Genomic DNA, 27,374 nt, shown 5'->3' on the forward strand with positions numbered 1-27,374 from the left:
AGACAGCAACACATTCCCTGCTACAAAACTGGCTTTGTGAAATACTCATGTACTTTGCCTGTATAAGTAACTACTCAAATTCAATATCACAACCTTGAACTACAAGCCAGAGCTGTGTTTGAAACATTTCCACTTCAAATAGACCTCAGCAACAACAGAGGAAGCCAAGGTCTTGTTCTGCAGAAAGTCCATTTTGCTTTATTACAATTGACACTATATTCAATTACTTCTCTATTCATTCAAGCCTCCTTTCCAGACCTCTTCCGTGTCTGTTTAGAAGTAACATTAGTAGATCTGACTAGATGAGTAATTCTACACAAGCTGTTTCATTGGCTGGAAAAGACAGAACTTGCAAATTAAAAAAAAAAAAATAATAATTCACAGAAACTCAAAAACTCATTATGAAATAGATATGTTTATTTGCCTTGGCTCCCCTCCTACACATGAACACACACGTAAGCACCTTTAAGGACAAGACTGGTCCTGCTTACTTCAGTAAAACAATACCCAACGTCAGAGGTGTATGTGTTTGGAGGATATTAGGGTAGTACAGCTGTACTGTCAGATGGGCTGCAGGTAACATCAGTGAAGGGAGGAGACGCCTGCCACGCTGGTGGTTCCCGGCACAGATAGCCTTCCCACGGCCTCCTCTTTCCTCAAGCTACGCTCTTTCTCAATAAAGTGTGGAATTTCTTTACCTGAAAGAATTAAGAATGCAAAAGTATAGAAACCGTATCCTATGACGCTGTTTTGATAAATCTTGCATGATTACATCAACAAGGACAGGCGTTAATCTAACTAGCAATTTGAGTTATAGATCCAAACAATGGAAACAAGTGCCTCAACTGTTACACCAGCCGCTGCAGGTTACTCAGGTTCTGGGTGTATTCCTACCAGCACAACTTTGACAACTGACAAAATTAGAGAAATATGTCACTAGCATCTTTCAAAAATGTTTGCTTTCTAAAGGTGACTAAGTATCCATGTGAAAAAAAAAAAAAGAAGTCTTATGCTTTTATTATTTTGGGAGCAAACACAATAAGGTGTTAAGTCTCATCTCTCATTGTACTGAGAGGCTATTGAGAGTACTGACATAAGGAAAGTTACTTGCGTTTGCAGATGTGGGCAACTGCAAAGCGAGGAAAGTACAAGCAACAAAAACAGAAACTGAAAAGAGCAGCAATGGAAAACACGGTGGAAAAAAAATAAAGGTAGACCTGATTAGAAAGAAAAATGGTTTACCAAATCCTAACTGAAAGCTTTGTCACAGCTAATTTAAAATATTCAGAAGCTGCTTTCATTTTTAGAAAGCTGATGAAAGAACAAGTTAAATTAAAACCTAGCTTATTATGGGAATTAAAAATGCATGTAATTAGCAACATTTTTTACAGTCACCAGTATCAAGTTGTCTAAAATCCAGCGGAATGGTAATGACAAAGGACTGCTTTTGAAAACAATTAACACAGAGTGTTTGATAATCTATTCTGAAAAGCAATTCTGTCTAGTAGTAAGAGAAGAAGAGGAATGTTGTACTTTGTACTTGTAGTCAGAATTGTCAAATTCAGTGCTTACGCTGTCTTCATGCAGATCGATTTGTTCCAACTGCCAGCTACATGGTGACTATTCAATCAATACAGCAGCTGCAGAACTGCCAAAGGGCCATCACGTAACAGAGGGGACATTACCTTGGAGGGTTTCACAAGCTGGTTCATTTTTTCTTCTGCAGACATGCACATTTCTACATAGAAATACACACAAAAGCTCAAACAAATCTACAGAGAATGTTCACATTCTTTCACGAGCGTGACATTAACAGAAGCTTGGCTGCAGTTTCCACAGGCCTCCAAAATATAACCAAACCAAATATAAAAGGGCACAAATCCTTTTTAATACTTCTTTATATTAATCCCTCATGACGTTTCTGGTAAGTTGATACCACTGCTCAACAACAAACTGTCTGCAGCTTTGCAAGCGTACTTTCTGATCAAATGGCACAGTTTATACACACAGTGATATTTCACTTTGCACAGCAGAGATGTGGTCTGAAGTCTGAAACACATAACAGGCATTCATGGCCCTGCCTAAATCCTGTTGGTTTTAGTGGGGATTTTCACCATCAACGAAGACAATACAAAACCTGCCGCCCAGGACGATGTAATGTCAGCACGATGCATCGCTGTGCTGGGAATGCCACTTTGGGCCTCGAGCTTTGTGTTTTGCTTGTTGGGTGGCAACGCCAACAACCCTCTATTGCCTTCAAAGAATTTCCACTGAACCAGGTCAGCTTGGCCTACGTTCTGAGGGAGCCACTTCTGTTCTACTTTACCAGAAAGGATCAAAACGAACTAAAAAGATTAATCTGTGAAACCTCCCTGGTACCATTTGAGGACAGAAAATAACAAATTAAAAACATAAGGAGGAACATGTCTATTACTGTTGACAAGGTACTATTGATATTACAGAGTGAAATTTAACTTTTTAATGCCATTTCTTGATATTAAAACAGTTTTTGCAGTAGAAAGATACACGTTCATATTGTATGTCAGAATGAGTAGAGTGCGAGACCATCCCTGCACAGTTTGTTATGCATGGTCTTCAGAAAGAGATTGAAGAGTAAAACATAGACGTCAAGAGCAATCAATTCTCTTCTAATTCTAATTCTTCATTTAACAAATACAAAGCCATCATCCTCCAAAATTTCTCAGTGATGCTCACGTACCAGCGTCTGCATTAACAACTCATCCTCATAACACGGTAAAGGCAAGGAACCTCTGCCACTCAGCCTGGGACAAGGTCCCACTCAGCAGCATGCTTCAGCACATCCTGCAGTCACATCCAAGGGAGCACAGATGTCTGCCAGAGCCAGCCCAGTGCCCTTCCCCACCTCACACATCCAACCAGGGCCTACAGCAAGCTGACTTGGTTCCATCATCAGCTGTATATGGCATTTCTCTGCCACAAGACCGGAGCCTTTGTTGAAATAAACTTCAGCGCAATCAGAGTACACAAGATTTAACAATGTTCTTTTTTATGTTCTAACCATCGTGTAACATACAAAATTATTATTCTTGCTTTTATCAGTTGTTGCAAGAGCATGCCACCACGGCCTCCCATGCCAAAGCAAACATCCTTCACGCTTCTAATTCAGTATCTCAATAATGTAGGTGTTTTTTTTGTTTATTTTGCTTTTTTTTTTTTTCTTTCTATGTTTAGGCATCAAGCAGTTACAGAGTGGTTTCCCCCCAAAAGCTTTATAAACAGAAACAGACTCAGCTTCAATTCCTTGACCCTCCTCACTTTAAGGCCATGGAAACGGCTGGTGCTCTTTACTCACAGCTCACACTCCTGTATGCCATTTATTTACTCTCAGAGCCCAGTTACCTTTTTCCCTTTCCATTATTTGCAGCTGCACTTGCTAACTATTATTAGACTTGAAAAGCCACCCTACCGCCAGGGAAGCGCCCTGACTCGGGCAACGTGAGGGTCAGCTCCTTCAGTACGGTGTCTGCACAGACAAGGGCTACACTCGCTTCAGCTCCCGAGCCCATTGCTTTATGCTATATCTGAGCGGGTCACTAGTCACGGCCGGGGTGATGTTGGCATTTCGGGACTCCCGTCATTAATCTTCATATCCTGAGCACTTGGAAGGGGATCAGGTATCAGACAATTCTATTCGCGTCCCGATAATCCCAGGAAAACGCACCCGGAATGGCACCAACAAAGCCCCGCCGCAGTTCTCTGATCGCACTCCTTCACTGAGAACCCTTTCATTTTTCTGCTATGATATTAAAACCGAACGGGTCGCCTCTGTGCACGCCGTCAGCCAAAAGGGTTCGGTCGGCGCAATCACGGAGCGCTGCTGCCCGTCAGCAAGCACAGCAAGCGGCACCGAAACCTCGTCCCACATTATCTCAAATGGAATACTTCCACAGGATCTCAATGTCCCGACAAAAACCTGTCCGTGCGCGAGGACTGCTGGACAACCGGAGTCCCCGTCCCAGGGAGCACAAGCGGAGACAGCCGCGGCCGCATCTCGGTCCCGGCTCCGCGCTCCTCACGCCGCACCTCGACCCCCGGCACAGCCGCACCGCCCGGCCCGGCCCGGCCCCGAGCGTGGGTGCCGCGCGGATCCGCCGCCGTGCGCCGCCCGCGAGGGAACGGAGCGCAGCGGAGAGCCGCGCGGGAACCCGATGAGCCGCGGCACGGCGCGCAGCCCGCTGCACGTGCCCGGCCGGGCCCGGCGCCCCGCACGTGTCTCCAACCCAACGGCAGCCCAGCGCCGCTCCGCGCTCCTCCGTGAGGCGCAGCCCGTCGCCACAGCGCGTTACCTCAGCTGCTTCGGCTCCAGCTTCAGCTTCTTGGCTTGAGGCTCCCCCGCTGCCATCTTCGCGCTGGGCGGCGTGCGGCGCGCTCGGCTTCGCTCGGCTCGGCTCGGCCCGCCCCGCTTGGCGCGGCACCGCCACCGGGAGGCGGGCAGCGGACGGCCCCGAGGGCGCCTGACGGGACCGCGCCGCGCCGCCCCCGCCCGGCCCCGTCCCGGGGCGACGCCGCCCCTCCCGCCCGCGTCCGCCGAGCGCCCGCGAGCGTCCCCCGTCCCCCGCCCGCCCTCGAGGCCGGGAGCCGCCGGCGGGCGGCGCGAGGCCGGGCGGGTGCCGCGGAGGCGCGGAGGGAACGGCGGAGGGAGGCCGGGGCGGGCCGCCGCCGCGCCCGTTATTCGCCGCTCGGAGCAGGCAGCGACCCGGCCGCCCGCGCCTCCGCCGGGGGGCGGCCCCGCGCGCCGCCGGGCCTCGCCGCCATCTTGGCCGCTGCCCCGGGAGCGGGACGCGCCGCGCCGCGGGAGGTACGTGGGGCCGAGCCGGGTCGGCGGCTGGGGTGCGGGCCGCGGGCCGCGCTCGGGGGAAGCGAGGCCGGGCGAGGCTCCTTGCGGCCGGGTGAGCCGCTATGCCCGCTCCGCACGGAGCCGGGCGGTGGCGCGGAGCGGGCGAGGGCCTGAGCGCCGTCAGCACGGGCGGAGGGAGCGGCCCGCGGGGCTGTGTGCAGCATGGAGGAGGGCGGCGTGTGCGGGCTCTCGTTCCGCTTTCTGTTCCTGCTTTTGGGAAGCGCCTACATCAACAAGCGCTCTGCAGATCTCCCTGTGCGTGTGTCCGACAACCGGCTGCGGGTTGCAGCTTCTTTGGTTTTGTTTCAGCGCTAGTGTATTTGGAAGCAGCCGTGCGCTTAGCGTCCTGTCGTCGTGCTGAGCGATGCGTGCCCACCGGATTCTGGTCTGAGCCCGTCATTAAATGTGGCTGCTGTAAAAACAGCCAGGCAAAAATATCACGCTTGAAAATTCATCTTCGTTGTAGGCAGACTGCAATATGGGAGAAGGAAAGCCATTTAGAAAGACACAAGCAAATTAAATTACTCGTTCTGGAGGTGAGGTGATAGAAGCAGTTTGTTGCAAAAGAACTGACTTACGAGAACTGTCTGATCACCTGGGAACGATTCAGCCAGTAGCTGCTTGCAGGTTCGAATTGAACATGGCTTCTTATGTTAAAGCAAAAGAGAAATAAGCAAACGCACAAAACTGTGCCTGAGTGGTGTATCGCTGTAAATGCATAGGGTTTATGAGCTCTCATTCTGCGAGGGCCATCTAACTCAAAGCAAAAAAACAAAAGGCTCTGGGAGAAACTGGGACAAGAACGGCCTTTCCTGCCCTTGTCACATAACTGAAAATTCTTCACAGACAGCAAATTAAACATTAAGACTCCTCCACATCCTGCAGTGTTGATTTGCTGTCCTTCTCCAGAAATGATGTTTCCTATTGTGCAAAGCAGTTACGTACCAACTCATTCCCAGTTACTCTTTCAAACAAAGCTCTCCTTGCAAGCAATTCTGCATTGAATGATCTTAAATAGAAATCTTGTCATGGGAATATCTGAAAGAGAAATGGAGTTCCTGAGGCAGAAAGATCTGAACAGTAGTGATAAGCAGCAGCTGTACATCATACATGGTAAGTGAGAGGAAACCAGGTTAAATATTTTTGCAGTGTAGAGTTCCTTCCTCTTATTTACTTTTCACCTGACTTAGTTCTTCCAGAATTAAAGAGTGTGGCTCTCTTTTCTTCTCATGGAAGAAGGTGATGATGTGCCTTCTTTCTGCACTTTGTGTTCTGGACTGGTTGGCAGGGTGCACGTGTTAGCGAGAGCCATCATTTGTTTGCAGCAGGTTCCAGCAGTACCTGCAGGCTCTGGTCTGTGTCCCAGCAGTGCACAGTGCTGTGCGTGTCCTTCATTGAACATCGGTCTCTTTAAATAGAGCCTAGGAGAAGAGTGCTAGGAAGCTGTGGCACCATCACTCCTGCCAGAGCTACAGGGAGCTGGGGAGAAAGGCAGAAAGCATCCTAAGATCTGTCGATCTGAGCTGAACTCCTTTTGGTCAGTTTGGTCCTTTCTCTGTCTTTATTCAGTGCTGCTTTCAGAGAGTTAAGTTCTTAAATGGCCCATTAGTTGTCATAAATCCACTGATTTGCTTGTAAATTATATTGGAAATGTTCCACTTCCATGTGAAAAATGTAGTTTTAACAATTCATTTCTATTTATTATTTTTTTCTGAGCAATTCTATTGGATTTTGGCTTTTATAGTGAAACTTTCCATTCTTGCATGTCCCAAAGGGGAACTGGAGTTACGCAATATCGAACACTGATTATTCAGTATCTAAAATTGTTTTGTTGGCAAGAGAGGGAGCAATTTTGCCAGCACTTAGATGATTTATACTAAATTGAACTGAGGCACCATGCAAATATTTTATGGGAGAGCTGCTCAGTCTGCAGATGAAATGCTGTACAAATTATTTTGTAGGCTGTGATTTTATCTGTATAACCACAGAGGAAGTTGAAAGGCTGTAATGGATACCAAACACCGATTTAGGACAGCTTCAGAGCATTCTCAGAGGACCACTTCCTTTCACAAACTGTTCTGGAAAGTTACTAACAATGTTTTAAATGAAAGCGAAGATTAATGTGTGTACACTGAAAAATTGGGAAGTGAAGCATTTAGTCTTTAATAGGGATGATCTGGCTCATAGAATATACATCTGAGTGGTTGTTATGCAGACACCAGCACTTGATGCTGTTAGTTACAGTTGGTTTGGTTCTGGGAGCTTTGCCTGATTACAGATAGACTGGGCAGTTCCTAAGAAGGAACGTGAATACATTTTTACCCTAATGTAGGGATGCTTTAAGCTGAGGGCATCTTGTAAATGAGGAAGATTAATAACAACTTCTGCAGCAGCAGTAACATACATTAATGATGATAGGAGCCTTCCAGAAAACCCCAAAATGACATATTTTGGTGATATCTGAGACTCACAACTGCTAACATTGTATCAGGATTAGCCCAGCAAGCTGTGTGTTCAAATCCGTCACCCTGACTGTCTTGGAAATGTCACTGAAGCGTTTGATAGGACTTCTCTTCATTAGTTTGCTATTTTAAGAGCCAGTGAGTGTGTGAAGGTTGTCCACTTAAGGCACATCCTGAACGTATTGGAAAAAGCTAGCAGAACTACCCGCAGGGTGGTCGTGACAAAAATGTGAACTTCAAAATAGAAATAGAGCCACCTACTTGAGCTTATTTGTTTCTCCACATTACTCTGAGCATTCAAGTACTTTCCATGCTTTTAATGGCTTATCACTAGAAGTCTGTTTCTACCAGCCCACTGCCACTGACCCCATGGCCTTCAGAGCAGCCCAGCCAGGTGCAGGAGCGTGGGTCTGAGCACACTGCTCATGTCCCACATGGAGCCCTGTGAAGAACACTTTGAAGGGCATTGCAGAGGTCAGTGATAAATTCCTCACTCCTGGTTTTCAGAGCTTTGACTGTAGCTCAGCTGAGCGTTAGGGAAAAGCAGCTGGCAGCAGTATTTTTGTAGTAGTCACGTTTTAGGGTATTTAGTTGTAACTAAGGACACACATGTGCAGTCATTTTGCTCCCATGACCAGTCTCACCAGTAAGCTCTGCTTTTGCCTTGTGAGCCCAGATGTTTCTCAGCCAAGAGATGGAAAAAAAAAAAAAGTGGAATAGCAAAATCCAGACTTATTCAAAAGATATAGGGATGGAAATAGCAAGTTTGAAGATGCCCGAGTTAAAATATTTAGCTGTTCTTTGAGGACTTCAGTTTCTGCGGGAGTGAAAATGACTATCTAGAGCCACAGGGAATTTTGTACGTCAGAGCTCCTAACAAGGATGTGAAGTTGACAAGAGCAAACCACTGGGCTGCTTGTTGCTGCAGTACCTGTACAATCCCCTGCAGTCAAGCAGTATCTAAGGCAGTGAGCCTATTAAAATGATCTTCAGTGGCTCACTTTGAGCTGAAGATGCAAATAATTCACAAAATCCTTCAGACTGCTTCTTAGGTCAGCCTAAAGGCAGAAAGATGGGAGACGTCCTTCTAGGAACATTTCAACAGGACATCTTTAGTGTTTTGCATAGAGCATTCTTGTGCTGCCCTCTCAAAATGGTGTTTGCACACACTCTCCTGGTTCTCAAGTGGTGGTGGTGTGCTTTGGCTGCTGTCTTTTAAACTGGTGGATTTTGATTCAAGATCTTTACCCTTGGAATGTCCCAGCTCTTCATGTGATCTGGTGCTGGGCTGCTGGTACTTACCTGACCTGTTGGCATGCAGAATCCTACTGTTACCAGAGGAATTTCTTACAGTCAGCATTTTTCATCTTTTCTTCTTTGCAAATCTAAAATTCTGATGAGACAGAAGAAAAAAGTGAAGTAATGAGAAAACCTCATTGTCTGCATATCTTAAATGAAATCCGGCACACAAACAAAGATGCGTTGGGAAATCTTTGGTACTGGGAGCACTGTAAGTAATTCCTGTTAAATATAAGCTCACAGAAGATATTTTTGTAGTAACACCACTTCTATGACATCCAACATTGGCTCTGTCTTTACCTGGCTGGTACCAGCAGTTTGACAGCACATGGGATAAATGAAATGTCTCTGGTCCTGCACTGCTGTAAGGGCTTTGTGGTGCTCAGCACTGACAGCATCTGAACAGAGCTGCCCCCTGCAGATGGGACGGCCTCGTGCCATGGCTGCTGGGGCCTACAAGCAATAGGCACGAGCTGTAAGGATAGAGCTGCCATTTTCCTGGAGCACTTTGAATTATTTTTCTTATTCACGTACTGCTATACTGCTAAAACGTGCAAAGGAAGAAAGAAGCACGTGAGGGGAATGAAGGGAATTTCTACTAAAAGCAAAATAATTGTGTGTCATGTGAAAATCTGCAAAAATGGCTGCAGCTAGGTGGGACTTGACTGCCCAGTTTGCTATTCCCATTCTCCCCAGGGCCACACATACTTAGGAACACAGTTGGCACTGAGCATGAGTAAGTAGGGGCAAGTCCAGCACTGCCACCCCTTCAGGCTGTGCAGGCCCTTTCTCACTGCATATCATGACAGGTGCAGTGTTGTAAGTAGAGTGCATTGCAAAAGCCCCAGCCTTGCTAACAGAGGCTGGATGCAGGACCAGCATGGAGCATTGTGGCTGTATGTAAGTAGCCAGTGTGTTGGCATGCTGCACAGCTGTACCAGCTCAAACAACAGAGTCACAAACGCAGCAGCTTGTAGTAGAATTGCTATGAAGCTGTACAGCAGGACCACTGCTGGGGCTTAGAACCGCTGTGTAATGCAGTTCTGATTTACTCTGTCAGCATCGGGTGCAGCAGCCATCACCCAGTACAGCTCTTCTGCTGTGGGCCCTGGACAAACAGGTCTTGCATGTGCTGAAACCGCTCTGCACAGCTTAATGTGCAGTGCCTAAGAGTTAGGGCCTGGAGTTGTTAACATCAATGCTGTTGTATCCACATTAAAATGTGAAGAGAACTATTCTAAGCTTTGCAGCTGATCATATGTTTGGGCCACCTTGGTGTGGAACAATACTGACATTCAGTGGTTGATTATACTCAGTGCTGCTCTATGGCCATCCTGGAGATTTTGGAGGGTTTTAGCATTCAGCACTGGCTAAATTCAGAACATGTTTAGTTAAACTGGATTAAAACAACTGTGCTGAGTTTCCTTAATAAGAATGCTGTTCTCATGGTGTTAAAATTGTCTGATTTTTTTTAACTAACTCAGAAATTGATTTGGTTCAAGGATAGGTATCATAGAAGCATACTGTAACATGATGGAAAGTGCAGCAATAACAGCAGAGCAGCAAGATGCTAGGCTACAGCAAGTGAGGACTTGCCCAAACGCTCCAGCTGTGGGCACAGAAATAAAGGAAAAAAGCTGCTTACCTTCAAAAGGCCACAGGTACGCAGAGATCTCCAGAGGAATCCCCTCACCTCTACTGCCAGCTCTTAGATAAGGTCTGCAAGGGGTCAATCCTGGCTCTACCCCTTCCAGTCACTCAGGTACATCGCTTGCACCTGAGCTCCCCTGGGTTGGCCCTGCCTTCCACCAGGTGCTCAATCACTGCTTCAGGTCATGATTCAGCATTTCCGCAACACATGCAATAATGTCAATTTGTAGCTTTATTTTCTTTCTCACTCCTAAGCAAACTGTCCATTAACAATTCCAAAATAACTTCCCCTTACATGCCACATAGGCTTCATTGGCTTTTTCTGTCCACATATTGACCACTGGTCTTTTCATGCCTACCACTAAGGACAGCATGCTTTGGTCAGGAGTTGGCAGAGACATGGCAAGGTCCCAGTGAGCACAAAGACCTGCTGTCATGGCAGAGCCACAAACACTCCAATGTCAGTATTTGGAAGGCAGCAGGTATGAGTAACCACTGGCAGCTTCTTCAGCTACAGAATGAGTTTATGCATGATGTAAATACCAGGTTAACTTCAGTTTGAGGACACTGTGCTTGGGTTAAAATGTGTTCGTTTTCTAAGCCCGCTTTTAAACTCAGCTTGCTTTTGTCAGAGTACGGCTGTGCTGCAGGTCAGCTGAAGCACTGCAGCTGCCTGTTGGAAAGGCTGAGGAGCTAAGCTGAAGTCCGATAGCATTTGGCTCTTCTGCAGATGTGGAGAAAAGAGTCAATTCACTTAATTTGAATCAGCAACTTAATTCAGTTACTATCTCACCAAATATTGAGAAATGCACTGGGAATTGCCTTTTTAAAAAAGATAAGCTGCTTTTCCTGTGAATAAAGTAAAGGATCGGTGGCTGAGGTATGTTATTTATAAATCTGAGAAGATCCAAGAAAAAAAATTACATTCAAGCTAATACTCCCCTTGATTCACGAGTGAGCTGGTTTTCAATTGTAAATCTATTTTAGAAGCTTTTCTTCCATGTGTATCGAGCATATCTGAGGCACTTCTATTAGGTGGAGCAAACATCTGGTTTTGTGTTGTTCAAAGAACTCCAGTCCTTTATCCAAGTGCAGCTTGGCATAGATCATCAGCAAAAGACTGAGCAGCTCGCAAATAAAAAACATTTTCTAGTTCAATAGCTGAAAACTGACAAGATAATGAGATCTCTCCATAAGATACCACAGTGCTCAATTACACATGTAAATGTAATGCAGAATCCTCTGCTACAAGAAAAAGTGAAAAATCATAGAGTTATCATGATATGTTGCTGTGCTGGCTGAGGAGAGTCAGTGTTTTTTTAAGAAATACATTGCAAATGCCAAATAGAGCTGGGAGTAGAAAGCAAGGGTACTGGCTTCTTGTTTACAGTGTGATGTATGTTAGCATCTTAAGGCACCATGAATTGTTTTGTGGCAGAGCCTTCCTTTCAATAAAGAAAATATAATTAAAAAAAAAAAAAGAGCAGCTAAGCAATATCTTTTCCTTAAACTCACAGTGCGTGTTAGTAAACAATAACCATAATAAGGAAGGGAATGTGGGAGAAGATATAATGTCAATCATGCCATCCTTTTGTTTATTTTAACTTCTTTGAATGTTTCCAACAGAAAATGATCCACAGCCTGTTTCTTATAAACTGTTCTGGTGATATATTCTTGGAGAAGCACTGGAAGAGCGTTGTGAGCCAGTCTGTGTGTGATTATTTCTTTGAAGCTCAGGAGAAAGCAGTCGATGTCGAGAACGTGCCTCCTGTCATCTCCACGCCACATCACTACCTCATCAGCATCTATCGGGATAAAATCTTCTTTGTGTCTGTCATACAGACAGAAGTGCCACCGCTCTTCGTAATTGAATTTCTGCACCGAGTAGCAGATACTTTTCAGGTCTGTCGCCATTAATGTTAAAACTGAAATAATTACAAAGGAATTCTGGTATAAACTTCTTCTGCAGAAAGGCAGTAAATCATCCTGTCCATGACTTTTCCCTTTGCAGTTTAAGTGCTGGTTTGTTACAGTACAAAAGAAAAGGCGGATTATTTTGTGTATTCATTTGACTTACAGATACCAGCACATGAGCACTAAAATGCAAATTCCAGCTTGTTTTTTTTTCCACAAGCTTTGAGTACTTTTCCAGTTAGATAAACTAGAATGATCGTGCAGTCAAGGAGAAGTCAGTAAGAGCGATGAGATGCGACTTGGGAGTCAGTTTGCAGCCTGATTGATAGATGCTGTAAATAAAGGAACCTCTGGTGAAGAATGAGCACTGCTGAAAAATAGCTTCTGTATTCTGCATTGGTGTTCTAACCAAAGATATGTTTCATGTTCACAAGTGGAAGAACCCTTGGGATATGTATACATAGAAAACCAGCTTATGTGAATTTCACTGTTAGCTCTAGATGCGAAATGTGTCCTTAATGTATGATGCAGTCAAAGAATAGAAGTAGCATGTCAGTTTAAGTGCTAAAGTTCCTTGAGATACTAGAGGGTAAACAAAAAGAAAATTACAAAGCATTTTAACAGGAATAAAAATCCTCCCTCTATTAATCTCTGGTTTGTTTAGGATTACTTTGGCGAATGTTCTGAGACTGCGATTAAGGACAATGTAGTTATTGTGTACGAACTGCTGGAAGAAATGTTAGACAATGGCTTTCCACTGGCAACAGAATCCAACATACTGAAGGAGCTGATTAAGCCTCCCACAATTCTGCGTTCCGTTGTCAACTCCATCACAGGTATGAAACTAAATAATTTTCAGAGGTAACTGCTTAAAAACAGAGCCCCATCGCGCCGCATAGCTACAAAATATTGTATCAGCATGAATCTGGAAGGTGAGACCACAGTTATTTAAATAAAAGCAATTCCTTCTTTATGTACCATTTATGTACGGCCCCTTTGGTATTCCCAGAGTGGCACTGCCTGATCCAGCCCCAGCTGCTGGAGTCCCTCAGCAACAGCCATTCCCAGCTGGGACAGCACATACTGGAAACAGGTGCTTTGGGAGAGGCACAGAGCTAGCCCAAGCCTTGAATAACTGAAGGGCACTGGAGAAGGTTATATACTATAAGAAATTCCTCTACAGAGCTGTTTAACAGATATCTAATAAATCTTTGGTGCCCAGGGACAGACTGCACAAAGAGAAGCAAATAGCCCCAGCCTCTCCCTGCCACCATCAGCATCCATCAAGCTAAGTGCTGTTTTCAGGCTGTTGTAAACGCAGACGTCTCACACGGACAGAGCCACGTTTCTGTCAGCTGAGCTGGTGGAATCTGCTGGGCTGGCAAGCGGGTACAGGGGAGGTGAGCCAAGGAGTGTCACTCTGGGCCAGAGACATGTGAGATGGTTGCCTGTATGTTGTGCTGGAGACAGGCAGTAGGTGGGCTGTAAGGCCACAGAGACAGTGCTCGGGGCAGCTGGTTTTGGGTAGACAGCATGAGTGGTTTAATTTTTTTTTATAAAGTCTCATTAGGTTTATATTTTATTGTTTTTATTTTGTTTTGTTTTTTAAATGATGGTACTAGTTACTTTATAACCAAATTGCTCGGGACGCCCTTTTCTCCCACTGAGCGGCAGTACGAGATGGGAGCTGAGGGTAACAGCAAGGCAGGCACGGGCAGTGGCCTCCCTGATGAGGAGCAGGAATGTGAGCCAACAAGGCAGGGTCAGAGCTGAGCAGGAGATAATAACGTGGCCCACTGCAGTTCAGTGATGGCTGGGCAGGTCAAGCCATAAAGTCAAGACCAGGTCAGGGTTTGGATCGGTGCAGTGTGTGGTCAGGCCTAGATGTGGCAGCCACATCACTGCTGGCTAGCTCAGGTGGGCACCAAAAGCGAGAACCTTGGTGTAACAAGTGGAAGGGGTGGGAGCCCTCTTTAAATCTTCTTTCAGGTCTTTCTTCATAAGAGCTCTTACCATCAAATAGGTCCCAAAGGCAGCCTGCTAGCACTGCAGGAAGATGAGGAAAATGTGCTATAATATCTTCAGCTGCAGTGATGAAATCCTCTGGGGGATGTAGGCCCACATCTCCTCCTACTCAAACATGCAGCTGACTAGAGCGTTGTATTTTGCTGTGCAAAGTATAAAATCTGAAAGCTGTAATAAGTCTGGATACATCCTTAAAGTTCATTCATGTCACCTAACAAATGAAATTTTAGTGATTCAGATTTAGTTTGCAATTTAGGGGTCAAATCCTGTTTTGTTTCTTGATCGCAGCTGTTACAACATTTCTCTTGTAATTAATCACTGATGTTGAGTTCCTTTCCATTCTTAAGGCAGCAGTAATGTGGGTGACACCCTCCCCACCGGACAGCTGTCCAACATTCCTTGGCGCAGAGCGGGCGTAAAATACACAAACAATGAAGCCTACTTTGATGTCATTGAAGAAATTGATGCGATTATAGACAAATCAGGTAAGATGCCTTGCAAACTCCTTTTTGCTTTTTGTTTGTTGAATGTGTTTACAGTTAGACACTGATTTTAGGGAGAATACAGTGCAACTGGTTTTTTTGCATCTGTGTTTTTTATGCATGGATCTGTGTCTAAAGTAGAAACGTAAACCAAGTTCAAATAACATGCCCAAGTATATCCTTCAGTTTATGGCAGTATGCTCTAAGATGCTTAAAGAGCACACTGTACATCTACAATAAATATTCAATAATTAGATATTTTCTAGTTGCATATTGATTCTTTTGAGATACAAATGAAAAAAAATCTTAAAAGTTTTAAATGTGATGGCAAAATTATCTCATGTCATGCTTACCCATAATCTATCTCATTGCTTATAAACCCTCAAGTGAACAAGACAAAATAAGTCATCAGCTTTCCTGATAGCAGGACAAAACTTGTTGCAGAATTCCTGGACAGAATTGCTTTCCTTGGAAAAACATAAGGAGGCATAATAATACTCCGTTTTATTTTTTTAACATATGTGGAAAATGTTTCCGTATGCCACTTTGACAAACACTGGATACTCATAAATACTGCTGTGCAGCTCTTATTCCTGCTGTTTTGATACGAAAAGAAGGTGGCAGCCACAGTCAGAACACCATAACGGCTCTGTCGCTCTCCTGGCTCAATAGGATTACTAAGAGTGGTGTGAGGACCTTTCCTGAGGAGTTATAATCAAGACTCTGTTTTTATTTCTGTATATATTCCAAGCCCAATCAGCATTCACGAGACTCTTTAAATTTCCTGCTGGGGCTCCGCTGCTGTAGTCAGCCACTTTTTTCTGCTGTGATCCCTTAGGGACTTGCCGTGCAGAGTCTTTTTTCCTAACTTTCACTAAGGACTAAGAAGTAGGCAAGTTGGCTCCCCAAGAATAAGGATGTTGTCCTGTTTGATAATGGTTTGGTTAATTGTTTCATCTGAAACAGGATCCCTTCTTTTCAGTTATTAATTCCCAGGTTTTCCTCCCTCTTGACAAGATGAGCCATAATTTCTACTTACCTTCTAAAAGAACCTCTGCTTGTAGGTCTAACTAGTCCAGAGCTCTGCTTGTAACTTTTTGTCCTTCTAGAGCATTTGAGGAAATTATTTTTTTTCTGGGAAGGGTGCTAAGTAGTTTCATTTTCATGTTTTCTTTTGTCTATAGATCTATTTAACATCATGACAGACACGTACTCCCATTGAGAAGGAGGCCATACTTGTGAAAGCCAAGGATGATGACATCCTGTGCTTTATTTTGCTTAGATATTTATTGTTTTGATGTGCATCAGCTTCCCTGCACCTCTATACAACTTGTCACTTTGCTGTAGACAGGGGTGGAAGAAAGGAAGATTTGGAGCTTGCATATTCTGAAAGTCTTGTTTGCACATAGCTCGCCACAGTGCAAGCACATGCAGTATGAGTTCTGCCTAACAGCTTGCACTGATGCTCAGGCACACGCCCTTTGCTCTGGTTCATGCATTTCAGCAAGCTGCCCAGACCACAGGTAACAGGAATGACCTTCCCTGGCTGTGCTGGCGTGGTCCTGAGCATTGTGCAAATGCCACCTGTGCCCTCTAGCTGCACTTCACATTTGTTAGGCCCTTGATGGTATGTTAAGTGCAGTGTCTTTCTTTTTTCTCCCACAGGTTCTACAGTCTTTGCAGAAATCCAAGGTGTTATTGATTCGTGTATTAAGCTCTCAGGAATGCCAGATCTTTCTCTTTCGTTCATGGTAAATTCAGTACTGTATTTGGCAATTTTAATTGCTTGGGATATTTTTTTTTTCATGAACAGAGTTAGTGTAAGAGCACGACAACTACTTCACCTGTTTCACAGGAAAAATTATATATCAAGTTATGCATTATAGCTTAAAAATTGCTGCATTGGTCAGTAGTTAAAATAGCCTTTGTGCGCAAAACATACTCAGAGGAACTGCTGCAGTAACGGCTAGGAATGCTGCTTCAAGTCCAGGGAACAGCAACTGTGTAGTGCTCAGAAGGTAGTTCAAACCCTGCTATTTTCTAACATTCTCCTCATTGCTCTGCCACTACTTACAGAACCCAAGGCTGCTGGATGATGTCAGCTTCCATCCCTGTATTCGATTCAAACGCTGGGAGTCTGAAAGAGTCCTTTCATTTATTCCTCCGGATGGGAATTTCAGACTGATCTCCTACCGTGTCAGCTCACAGAAGTACGTTTTGGTTTCAGTGTGGTCATCCTGTAGGTACACTGTCTACTGCTTTCTATCTGAGTAGCTGCAAATTTCTCCTTGTTAAGAGTGGAATTTACACTGTGGCCAAAAAGCATGTTCTCAGATTTTGGCTAATCTGGAGCCCTGTGCCCCCTGCAAGAAGAAAGTAATGTTTCAGCTGAGCTCAGCAGTCAACTCAGTGGGATAAACCACATGCAGTACTAATTCAGGGCTAGTCTTTCTTGGTAATCAGTGTTGTTGCTAGATGCTTGATGGATAAGATTCTTTACAGATAGAGGTCTCTGCTATTTATTAATATATATTTTCTTTAATCAAAGAAGTCTAAATTGCAAGTACCTGCAAACTAAGTCTGATTTGACTGGCACCTGTTGTGAGAATTGGCTTAGTGAGATTAAAAAATACTAATAACTTTAATTAAAAAAAAAAAAAAAAAAGGAAGGAAGGATAGAGATTAAGACAAGTAATTTAGAAGAAAACCCTCTCTCCACTCTCCACTAATAAAAATGGCTTCAGCAATGATGCTGAAATGCTGGAAATCACTTCTCACTTTTGAAAGAAACTGGTTCTAAGTTAAACACCTGGCAGAATCATAGGAAGTATTTATGAGAATACATAAATATATACAAACAATGAACTTGTTTGTTTCCCCTGGCAGAGAAGCAAACAGGATGCATTCAACTGCTGTCTTCTCTTTTCAGCTTGGTGGCAATTCCTGTGTACGTGAAGCATTTGATCAGTTTTAAGGAGAACAGTTCTTCGGGAAGATTTGATGTTACCATTGGACCAAAACAGAATATGGGGAAAACAGTAGAAGGAGTTGTCATGACAGTTCACATGCCAAAAGCAGTACTTAATATGAACCTCACTGCTACACAAGGCAGCTATACATTTGATCCAGTTACTAAGGTAAGTCGTAAGAGCAGGTCCTACATAATGCATAGTGCTGGAAACACCGTTCCACACGTGGCAAAAAAACTTTCCTTCCAACACATTTAATAATTCAGATCTTCTCTTTAAAATTCCCTTTCTCAGTCTTAGAGATGTACCAATTGTGATTTCTGGTTATGTTCGTCTCCTTTGCTTCCCTTTCCCACTTCCCTTTCAGTTTTCCTTATCTTTTTCTTTGTTACTTGCAACAATATATTGCTGGTGGTTTCAGATATGGTATATTCTCCAGCCTGTGCCCTTTAAAACATACTTAGCTGGAGAAAATGCAGTAGACTTGAAAACAAGGAGTCAGAAAAAGAGGTGACGAGATCAGAAAAAAGTCTTCCCGAAGATCTGCCTTTTTAAGACAACAGGAAGGAAAACAAAGGATCTGAAACACCAGTTTGTTTGTCTTGCCTCTCAGTTGGGGTAAGACATCAATTTCTTAATGCTTCTGATGCTTTTTAGTCCCTAGAAGCAATTCTACAGGCCTTCTGCCAGTTCCAGCAGCCTGCTTTGAACTTTCTGCTGCCCTTGAAAAATCTGAATTGGCATTTGGTTTAATTTGTAAGTGAAAGTTCTCAAAGAAACATTTTGCTTTAGAAAGAACAGATACTGATACTTTTAAAACAAAAGCAGTATGCCATTGCCCAGCCACTGGGATCATTCTACCAGGCTACTTCAGTACCTAGCCTGCAAGCTAAAAGCTTCCCCTGGACTTAGCTTCACAGGTGGTATCCACAAGGTCTGTTGCTACTGTGCTCTCTTTCCTGACAGGTGTTAACATGGGACGTCGGCAAAATTACCCCTCAAAAGCTGCCAAATCTGAAGGGAATAGTGAACCTGCAGTCTGGAGCCCCTAAGCCTGAAGAGAATCCAAGTTTAAATATCCAGTTTAAGATACAACAGCTTGCAATTTCAGGTGAGTAGATGGCTGTTACAGGAAACTGGTGGATAATTAGCGGCAGGATAAGGAGTAGGAAACTTATTGTTTAGCTGGAGGTGATGATGAGCCTTGCTTCCAGGTTCTCTTACTGGGAATAGTAATTTGTTGACTTTGCTCAAGCAGGACTCAAATATACACATGTAGATGTAGATTTTTGTTTGCTGACTTGTGTTAAAAGCAAATTTCTCCCTTTAGTGAAGGGACAATGACTGAGAATGCTGCTCTTGACTTGCACCACTAAAGCCTTCTAGTGGTCAAACAACGTTTATTGATTTCAAATAAATAACACCCTCCTTTTACCTCCTGGAGCTGGTTAGTTTTTTGTCTCCAAAACAATTTGTGACTAAAATCAAAACAAAACCTATATGGTAAAGGCTAAAGTACAGTTAAATCAACCACTGCCTCATTCTGCCAGCATTTAAATCAAGCAAGTTGCTCAGCTGTAGAATGCTTCTGTGAGCAAGTGTTGCAGGATTAGGAGCTCACCAAGCAGTTGGTTGGAAGGATGGCTGAAGCCAGCAGGTGAGGATTGGTACCAGTGTCCACGTGGGTTACCAGGCTGCGGTTTTTTTGCCTTCTAGACACTTGGAGTTAATAAACATTAGTCCTTGGGTGAGAAAAGTATCCTATGCTCTGCTCTTAAGTTCACCATCCACTAGCTTAAATGTAGCAAAGCCAGTGGCTAGATGCTAAAGACAGTAGATGTGTGGGAAAGTAAGAGCCACACTGAAACTGTTAGCTGGTAGGTAACAAATAGCTACTGCCGTTCCTTAATTATTCAAAGAGAGTACTGAAGTTGTTGTAATTAAGAGTGAAAACAATTCTACAATTTGTCCTTTGCTTCATTAACGTTATTAGGAACAAAAGTTCAGTGTACACACGCATTGGAAGGTACACTTGTGTTCAGTAGCTTCTAAGGAGGTGTTGGCTCACAGTACAAAAGACAGTTGTTACCCTCTCAGGGGAGCCCTGCCTGAACAACAAGAGTGGTTCCTGTTTGCTGTCTCAAACCACACGAACTTGTGAAAGGGGGAAGAGAACTCATTTGCTAATGGATCCTAACGTACTTAAGGCAAAGAGAAAGGACTGTTTAACAGACCAGCAACAGCTCTAGTATTTTGCTTTTAACTTCATACTTTCTCGTTTCTGTCTTTTACCAGGACTGAAAGTAAATCGCCTGGACATGTATGGAGAAAAATACAAGCCTTTTAAAGGTGTCAAATACATTACAAAAGCAGGAAAATTTCAAGTCAGGACATGAGAAGATGGTCAACTTCTAAGAGGAAATTCCCCTTAAACGTTAAAAATGACTGCTTAGTGACTTATGTTGCTATTAGGTGCCAATTAATTAATAGATACTGATTAGTTTGGGATCAAAGCAATTGTGCACTGCAGCTCTTAAAATGAAAGCGTAGCTTAGTTTCTCCTATTATGGCTTTAAAATGAGGTACCTTTTTTCTAATACACCTTCACTTTTTTTTAACTGACTTGTCGTGCTGGTGAATTGTTTGGTACAGGTGAGCCACAAAACGTCTCAAACACTACACTGCCAAATACCAAAGCCCAGAGGCCAAGCACATTATGAAGGCCAGACAGGCCAATGGGGAAGTGGTGTGGTGGCACATTCTGCTGCTGTAGCTGCCTGCAGAGAAAGCTGGGCTTTTCTCACAGCCAGCTGCCAGTTGGCATTCCACAGTGCATCATTCAGTCCCTTCAGAAACAGAGCGGAAATGCAAGGGGAAGGGGTCCCATAGGAGCCTGGAACAGAGCAAATGTCACTCCTAAGAAAGAGCTTCTAATGAAGACACAATGTTTTCCTTGCTGTTTACAAGAAATCGCCTTTCTTAAGAAGCGTTTGCCTTAATCAGCTTTCATTTGTGCCATCTGCAGATGAGCTGATAAAAATAACATTCTGCATTAAATTGGGGAGGTGTTGCTGCTTCAGTAATTCCACTTTCTTTCCATTTTATCTCACCATCGTCATTTTTTTTAAGAATACAGTTGCAGAGAGTAAGATCTATTTTTTATGTGAAACCTTTGCTTTGGTTTTGATGTTCCACTTTGTTTCAAGTGGATGCCATCAGATTCGTGCCGTGTGTATATTGGAGTGTAGCTTTTTAGATAGCACAATAGAAGTGTCAAGTATATTTAATGGTTGTGTGCTTTAATGTTATGAAATAAAGGGAACTCTGCTGCAAATACGTTTTCTCTTGTGAAGCGATCACTACTGTAAGCTGTTCGTGATGCTTTCAGGTACGACTCCTGATGTACGGTTACATGGTAACCAACTGCTAGGGCTTCAGTGAATTGGATCAGGTGTTTGGAGTTCAGAAAGCATTCACAATCATGGCAGGTAAAAGAGGGGTTTTTTGTTTAAGTGGAGAACCACAGAAATGTTGCAATCCTGTTACAGTCAGAACAGAGATGATGCAAAACTGACGATCTGTGCCCCACAGTTCAAACCATCCATTTGGTCAGTACGTAATTCTGACACGTGGGTTTCTCAGCTTACTGAGACTGCGATACTGGAGAATCTGTTTCCTTTGCTTGTTTGGCTTACAGATTGATACCTATGTGCTAGTTTTGCTTCAGATGAATAATAGAAGCTATGGAAATGAATTCAGTGGATCAGTTTCAAATTTTGAGACATAAATCATTGAAGGGAAAAAAAAGTGTGAAACCCATCTGAAGCATAGACAGCCAGTAACAAAAGCATCTTCTCTACTAGAAGCTTTAGTAATAAACACTAGAATAAACCAGATCACAAATGTATTTTACACTTCTGAAAGTACAGTAGATTACTACAGATACACAGGGCTCAAACAAACTACTATGTCTGTAGAAAACAAAGAATGCAAGCCTTGCATTTGTATAGGCCTGGCACTTGGCCTTCTAACTTCCCTTTTTGAATTGGAACATCTGCCAGTTGGTTGCTTAGCCTACAGTTCTGCTCCATGTTACAGTAACTAGTACCCAAAATTAACGCCACTGAAAAGTCTTGTCTTAAGATCCGCTATGTCCCAGGGCGGAGTACTACAGCTGTTCTCTGCATTGCCAGTGCATCAGTAGCAAGATCTTTCAGAAGGGACACTGTTACTGACAGAGATACAAACAACACAAATCAAAACCAGCTCCCTCTGACACCACCACTTACCTTCTGTAAGGACACAGCACTCCTGTCTCTGAAAGCCCTTTCATCCATCTTCACAGCACAGCACCAGAAGTCTCTGTCAGCAGCAATACTGATGTGGGAGGAGAGGGCCCTGAGTCCAAGATGGTGTTCCTCAGGAAAATGTTTTTTCCTTGTGCTGACTCCATCAATTTCCCCAAACAGGAAGGTCAACTGCACAATTTTAAGTAGCAGGGACCGTGTTCTCCCTTCTAAAGTCATCTGTACAGCACCTGTAGGACAGTGCTGCTTAAGAAACAGAAGGATATCATTGAGGAGCTTGTGCAAGTGCAATGGAGTTCTTTCATCTATGGTCACTAAGTCGTAGCTGCCTTCTGGCACTGCTGCGCTCCTCTCAGTCTCTCACTGCCAAGAAATTTTGGTTCTGCAAAGTCGTTACCTGTGTATTCTGAGAGAAATTTTGACGCAGAAGCACAGAAGGTGGTAAGAGGTTCTGTGCCAGAAACAGGACTGTAATTCCACACAATCGCCTTTGCACTTTGTAATTTTTACTTTGCCAAGTAGAAATCAGATTGGATGAAGCGCTGACCAGAGCTGCAGCTCTTCCTGTACTGACAGCATCAGGCAAATGCCATTTCCAATGCTGGGAGCCTCGAGGATGGCACTACTGGGACAGGTGGCCTCAGATCAGGCCCCTGGAACAACTCCCACTTTCTCCCACTGGGCCACAGCTCCTGCTAAGTTCTTTCAGCTGCAGTTCACTGGCAATCAAGACAAAAACAACTGGTTTTATTCAGAAACTGCATCTTTTCTGCTCAGAAAAACATATTTTGCTATACTTATTCTGCTGTTGTACCTGTTTGCTCCTTTTACTGCTGCAATATTAGCATTGTTCCATTGCCATTAATACCCACAGGCTGATGTTTGTACAAATGCATTTTTATTGTTTTAACGGAACCAAAGAATAAGGTTGAAAACATTAGACTATACATAAATGCATTTTGGCTTATAAACAACATTTTATAGTGGTAAAACATTTCTAAGTGACATTCATGGTCTTTCTCCAATTTTTTGCTGCATTTCAGGTCTGAAGACCAATAGTGTTAAAAAAAAAAAAAACAACAGTAATTGCATAAGGTGAATGAGTATCTCAGCTTCTAAAAAACAATTTGAGAACCTACAGCAAACATTCTGGAAGAATACCAAAGGCAACCATGATTTGTAACTCTCCCACAAACATTACTCAATAAACAAAAAGTGATCTTTGGCATAAACAATTATGTATTAAAGGCATTAGTAATATTGCATTAATAGCAGTCAAGCAACTAAACACTGATGCTAAAAAAAAAAAAAAATCTCAGAGAAGCTTGAATGGGAGGAGAGGGGTAGGAACGTGAGGAGTACTGAAATGCAGGAAGACTATTTAGAAAATCCCTTTAAAATTACCCCTACCTATTCAGTGTTATTAACTATTAAATAGAAATTACTACATTACAATTACATTAAAGATCTGGTATAAACTGACCAAATGCAAGACATTCAGGTTAAGGCTCTGGCACCTCTTCCTTCCTCTTCCTGTTCCAGGTAATCACCAGAAGAGAATACCAAGGAAAGACCCTAAGTACCACGTGTTTCATAATACCCAGACATCAGGAGCAAACTGAAGACCAACACATGTTTTCTCTTGCTAAGGTCAGATTTGAGGCAGATGCATTAGAATCAGTTTAACTTCCCTTTTTAGGTAACAGTGCAGTGGAGGGGGGGGAAGCAAGTCCAAGTGTAGAGTGTTACAGACCAGCAAAGAGAGCTGACTATTCTCTCTCTTCCTTTAGGCTGTGAAACATCTGCTCAGTCTGACAAGGCCACTTCAATAAAGGCTGTGCAACAATTACCAGCAAATAAAAATGATCAGTGTCTCAGGAGGTCCGTGCTGATTTGGGCAAAAGTTTGCAAGTGCTCCTTGCAAAATTACAGCAACCATACTAAAACAGTAATTCCAAATGGCAAAAGAGACTATAGAGCAATAAACAAAAGCAACATATAGGAAGGCATATTAGATTATGTTAGAATAAAAATATTTGAAGCTTATTTTATTCTGTAGACAAAGCGCGTTTTGTCTACAGAAGACTAAATAACACATGGTTCAATTTACTAAGACTCAAAGAAGTTTTCAAACTGCCTAACTCCAACTATGATAAAACCAGTACAAATACCTGGGGACACTGAGCATTAGGAACTGCTGCTCGCTGGCAGCCATCGGGCTACCTGAGGAACTTCCCACCTCTGTAGTACTTGGGCTTCAGAAAGCTTAAGCAATGCTATTGCACTGTTGGAAGCAAGAGCAGTGAGTCAAAACATCCTCTGAGGGTAACATTCTTGATCTTTTAATTTCCATCTCGAGTGGCTAGAATAATGAGATGCAAAGAAGAGAAAAAAATAATGACGACACATGCCTTGTGCTCACTTTACTTTCCAAAAAGGAAGGACCGTGTGACGTTTTCTGGTTCTAGACACAGCTAGGTTCAAAGGAGCAGGATTTTTCAGTTCAATATATGACTAAATTGAGCAAGAAGGAGAGTTGCACAATTTAAGGCCTCCAGCTGACAACAGCGTGCCACTGACATTCACCAGAAGCATCTCGGTACAGTACAAAAGTTCTGAAATGCTGTAGGGTGACAGGAGGGTGACAGATAGCTCCAGTTTTTATTCAAGTACTTTTTCGCCAAGCAAAAGTCAACAAGAAAATTTAAAAATACATCTCATTTCAGCAATGGGATTTTAATCTTCATTTTACAACTGCTTGCCCCCTCCCATCCCTTTTTAAAAATCCAAACCACTTCTGAACCATTTAAAGAGCCAATTAAAAGCCTGCTGAAAAGTTGAGTGTTTATACACCAAAGATTTCCCTAAATCATTGCCAACTTACACTGTTAGTGTCCCAGCCTCTCAACACAAGCTTTAAGTGAGGTCTACGTATTATAACATCATATGGAAACTACTGGAAACTACTGGAATATGCAGTGCATAAATGAAATGTGCTTCTGGGATTACAGACTTCAATATAATCTTCAAGAGATAAAAAAAAAAGAATAAGAATTACCTATTGTTGGAAAGAATTTTGAGGTGTTTGATATCGAACAAGCTCCGAAGATATTTTAAATGCATTCTCTCATAATTCATACCCTTAGAATGGGGCATTAGCATAAGCTAATTTTAAGCTTATGTATACAGCACCTTCTGCTGTTGATAAATCTCTTCCATTTCCAAAAAGAGGCATTTTACGTTACAGAAGACAATGCTTATTTGGTGTTTACTGATACCATGGGGTCTTTCTGACCCAGCGCAGAGTGAATCCAGCATCTGTTCTTATCTTAATGGATGCTGCTTCAGCTTCTCTCACAGTTTCCTTCACAGACTGCATGAGGTTCTGGGCATTATGAACCAACATCTCAGTTGCCTGCAAAACAAAATAAGCATTATTAGGAAATAGCATATTCATAGCAGTAGTATGGAAATCCAAAGTGCACAGTAATTCCCCCAGTACAGCATTTTTAAGGCAGTCTACTGCTGAAAAGTAAATTATACTGCTACTCGAGTGATAGTTGACTCCCAACAGTACTCTCCTGCTTGTAATTAGACATTAGAAGTCTGAATAAAAGCTCAATTTTTCAAAGCCGAATAATCCCTCAGAAGCCAGAAACTGCAGGATTCCAACTGAAAAATATGCATTTGAAAGCCAACAGAACTGTGAAATAAATACTCGATGGTGTCCGGAGTATTTTCACTTCAACCCGCCAGGGGGCACTATCTCTCCACCTGCGTTAACCCTGCTGTCGTTTCAGCTTAAAGTTCTTTTACTAGCTCACTTCTGGGAGGAAAGGTGATTAATAAACCGTTTGTAGACGAATTTGAACCAGAACAATTGTTTTGCTCGGAGAGAACTAATGTTCCTTTATTCAAATGTAGCTTTTGAAACAGCAAATAATGTGTTAAGTTTTCCTTACTAAGCTCCGGAGGTAAGCTTGAGTTCTCAGCACACATCTGCTTTAGTGTTGTTTCTTTTTCACAGAATCACAGAATTGTAGGGGTTGGAAGGGACCTCTAGAGATCATTGAGACCAACCCCCCTGCCAAAGCAGGTTCCCTACACCAGGTCGCACAGGTAGGCATCCAGGCGAGACTTGAATATCTCCAGAGAAGGAGACTCCACAACCTCCCTGGGCAGCCTGTTCCAGTGCTCCGTCACCCTCACCGTGAAGAAGTTCTTACGCACATTTGTGCGAAACTTCCTATGCTGCAGCTGATGTCCGTTTCCCCTCGTCCTGTCTCCACGTACCACTGAAAAGAGACTGGCCTCACCACTATGGCCGCCACACCTCAGATATTTATAAACCTGGATCAGGCCCCCTCTCAGTCGTCTTTTCTCAAGGCTAAACAGACCCAGTTCACTTAGCCTTTCTTCACAGGGGAGATGCTCCAGGCCCTTCACCATCTTTGTGGTGGACTCTTTCCAAGAGATCCCTGTCTTTTTTGTACTGGGGAGCCCAGAACTGGACACAGTACTCCAGATGAGGCCTTACCAGGGCAGAGTAGAGGGGGAGGATCACCTCCCTCGACCTGCTGGACACGCTCTTTTTAATGCACCCCAGAATGCCATTGGCCTTTTTGGCCACGAGGGCACGCTGCTGGCTCATGGCCAACCTGTCATCCACCAGGACGCCCAGGTCCCTCTCTGCAGAGCTTCTCTCCAGCAGCTCATCCCCCAGCCTGTACCAGTGCATGCAATTATTCCTCCCTAGATGCAAGACTGTACACTTGCTTTTGTTGAACCTCATCCAGTTTCTTACTGCCCAGCTCTCCAGCCTGTCCAGGTCTCGCTGAATGGCAGCACGGCCTTCAGGCGTGTCAGCCAGTCCTCCCAACTTCGTATCATCAGCAAACTTGCTGAGGGTGGCCACTATCCCCTCATCAAGGTCATTGATGAAGATGTTGAACAAGACCGGACCCAGCACAGACCCCTGGGGGACACCACTGGTTACAGGTCTCCAGCCAGACTCTGCACCACCAACGACGACCCTCTGCGCTCTGCCAGTCAGCCAGTTCTCAACCCACCTCACTGCCCACTCGTCTATCCCACACTTCCTCAGCTTTGTTATAAGGATATCGTGGGAGACAGTATCAAATGCCTTTCTAAAATCAAGGTAGACTACATCTACCGCTCTTCCCCCATCCATGCATGTGACAGCATCATAGAAGGCCACCAGGTTGGTCGAGCACGACCTCCCCTCGGTGAACTCATGCTGACTACTCCTGATAACCTCCTTTTCTCCCAGTTGTCTGGAGATGGTATCCAACACAAGCTGTTCCACCACCTTTCCAGGGACAGAGCTGAGGCTGACAGGCCTATAATTACCCGGATCTTCCTTCTTG

General features: G+C 43.7%; 3 protein-coding genes and 1 long non-coding RNA gene across 12 annotated transcripts in view; 1 reads left to right on the plus strand and 3 right to left on the minus strand.

Moving 5' to 3' along the window:
• ADK (adenosine kinase) overlaps nt 1-4,535 on the minus strand; it is a 269,976-nt gene extending 265,441 nt beyond the window's left edge. For all 3 annotated transcript variants that reach the window (XM_085229904.1, XM_085229903.1, XM_085229901.1), the window contains exon 1: nt 4,329-4,535. In XM_085229904.1, the coding sequence (XP_085086030.1) occupies nt 4,329-4,384 (56 nt within the window). In that variant the 5' untranslated portion in view covers nt 4,385-4,535. The remainder of the gene's footprint in view (nt 1-4,328) is intronic.
• On the minus strand, nt 399-4,322 carry LOC104911948 (uncharacterized). Its single transcript, XR_004160496.2, has 2 exons — nt 1,686-4,322; nt 399-698 (listed from the first exon to the last, which is right to left on the minus strand). It is a non-coding gene; the product is annotated as an uncharacterized LOC104911948 (long non-coding RNA).
• A 104-nt stretch (nt 4,536-4,639) lies between the features above and the next one.
• On the plus strand, nt 4,640-21,016 carry AP3M1 (adaptor related protein complex 3 subunit mu 1). Of its 3 annotated transcripts, none has more exons than XM_085229900.1 (9): nt 4,640-4,840; nt 11,917-12,192; nt 12,869-13,040; nt 14,577-14,714; nt 16,377-16,462; nt 16,788-16,954; nt 17,641-17,848; nt 18,647-18,791; nt 19,976-21,016. In XM_085229900.1, exons 2-9 carry the CDS (start codon nt 11,920-11,922, stop codon nt 20,074-20,076), a joined length of 1,290 nt encoding a protein of 429 aa, XP_085086026.1. In that variant the 5' UTR covers nt 4,640-4,840; nt 11,917-11,919; the 3' UTR covers nt 20,077-21,016. The 3 variants fall into 3 exon arrangements, with proteins under 3 accessions (XP_085086026.1, XP_085086024.1, XP_010712677.1); XM_085229898.1 differs by lacking the exon at nt 4,640-4,840 and adding an exon at nt 10,143-10,301; XM_010714375.3 differs by lacking the exon at nt 4,640-4,840 and having other exon boundaries at nt 16,788-16,921.
• Nucleotides 21,017-22,868: 1,852 nt separating this feature from the next.
• Nucleotides 22,869-27,374, minus strand: part of VCL (vinculin) — a 59,983-nt gene continuing 55,477 nt past the window's right edge. For all 5 annotated transcript variants that reach the window (XM_085229861.1, XM_085229860.1, XM_085229864.1 and 2 more), the window contains one exon: nt 22,869-25,402. In XM_085229861.1, coding sequence (XP_085085987.1) covers nt 25,256-25,402 — 147 coding nt within the window. In that variant the 3' untranslated portion in view covers nt 22,869-25,255. The remainder of the gene's footprint in view (nt 25,403-27,374) is intronic.

The sequence above is a fragment of the Meleagris gallopavo genome, chromosome 8 (assembly GCF_905368555.1).
Source record: "Meleagris gallopavo chromosome 8, MGAL_WU_HG_1.1, whole genome shotgun sequence".
In the NCBI taxonomy this organism is placed as follows: Eukaryota; Metazoa; Chordata; class Aves; order Galliformes; family Phasianidae; genus Meleagris; species Meleagris gallopavo.

What these genes read in the sequence shown, in the direction of transcription:
- AP3M1 (XM_085229900.1), top strand. Translation starts at nt 11,920, where the DNA reads ATGATCCACAGCCTGTTTCTTATAAACTGTTCTGGTGATATATTCTTG. An exon ending in GAGTAGCAGATACTTTTCAG is followed by an intron (nt 12,193 to 12,868) that starts GTCTGTCGCCAT and finishes TGGTTTGTTTAG; the next exon opens with GATTACTTTGGCGAATGTTC. An exon ending in ACAACAGCTTGCAATTTCAG is followed by an intron (nt 18,792 to 19,975) that starts GTGAGTAGATGG and finishes GTCTTTTACCAG; the next exon opens with GACTGAAAGTAAATCGCCTG.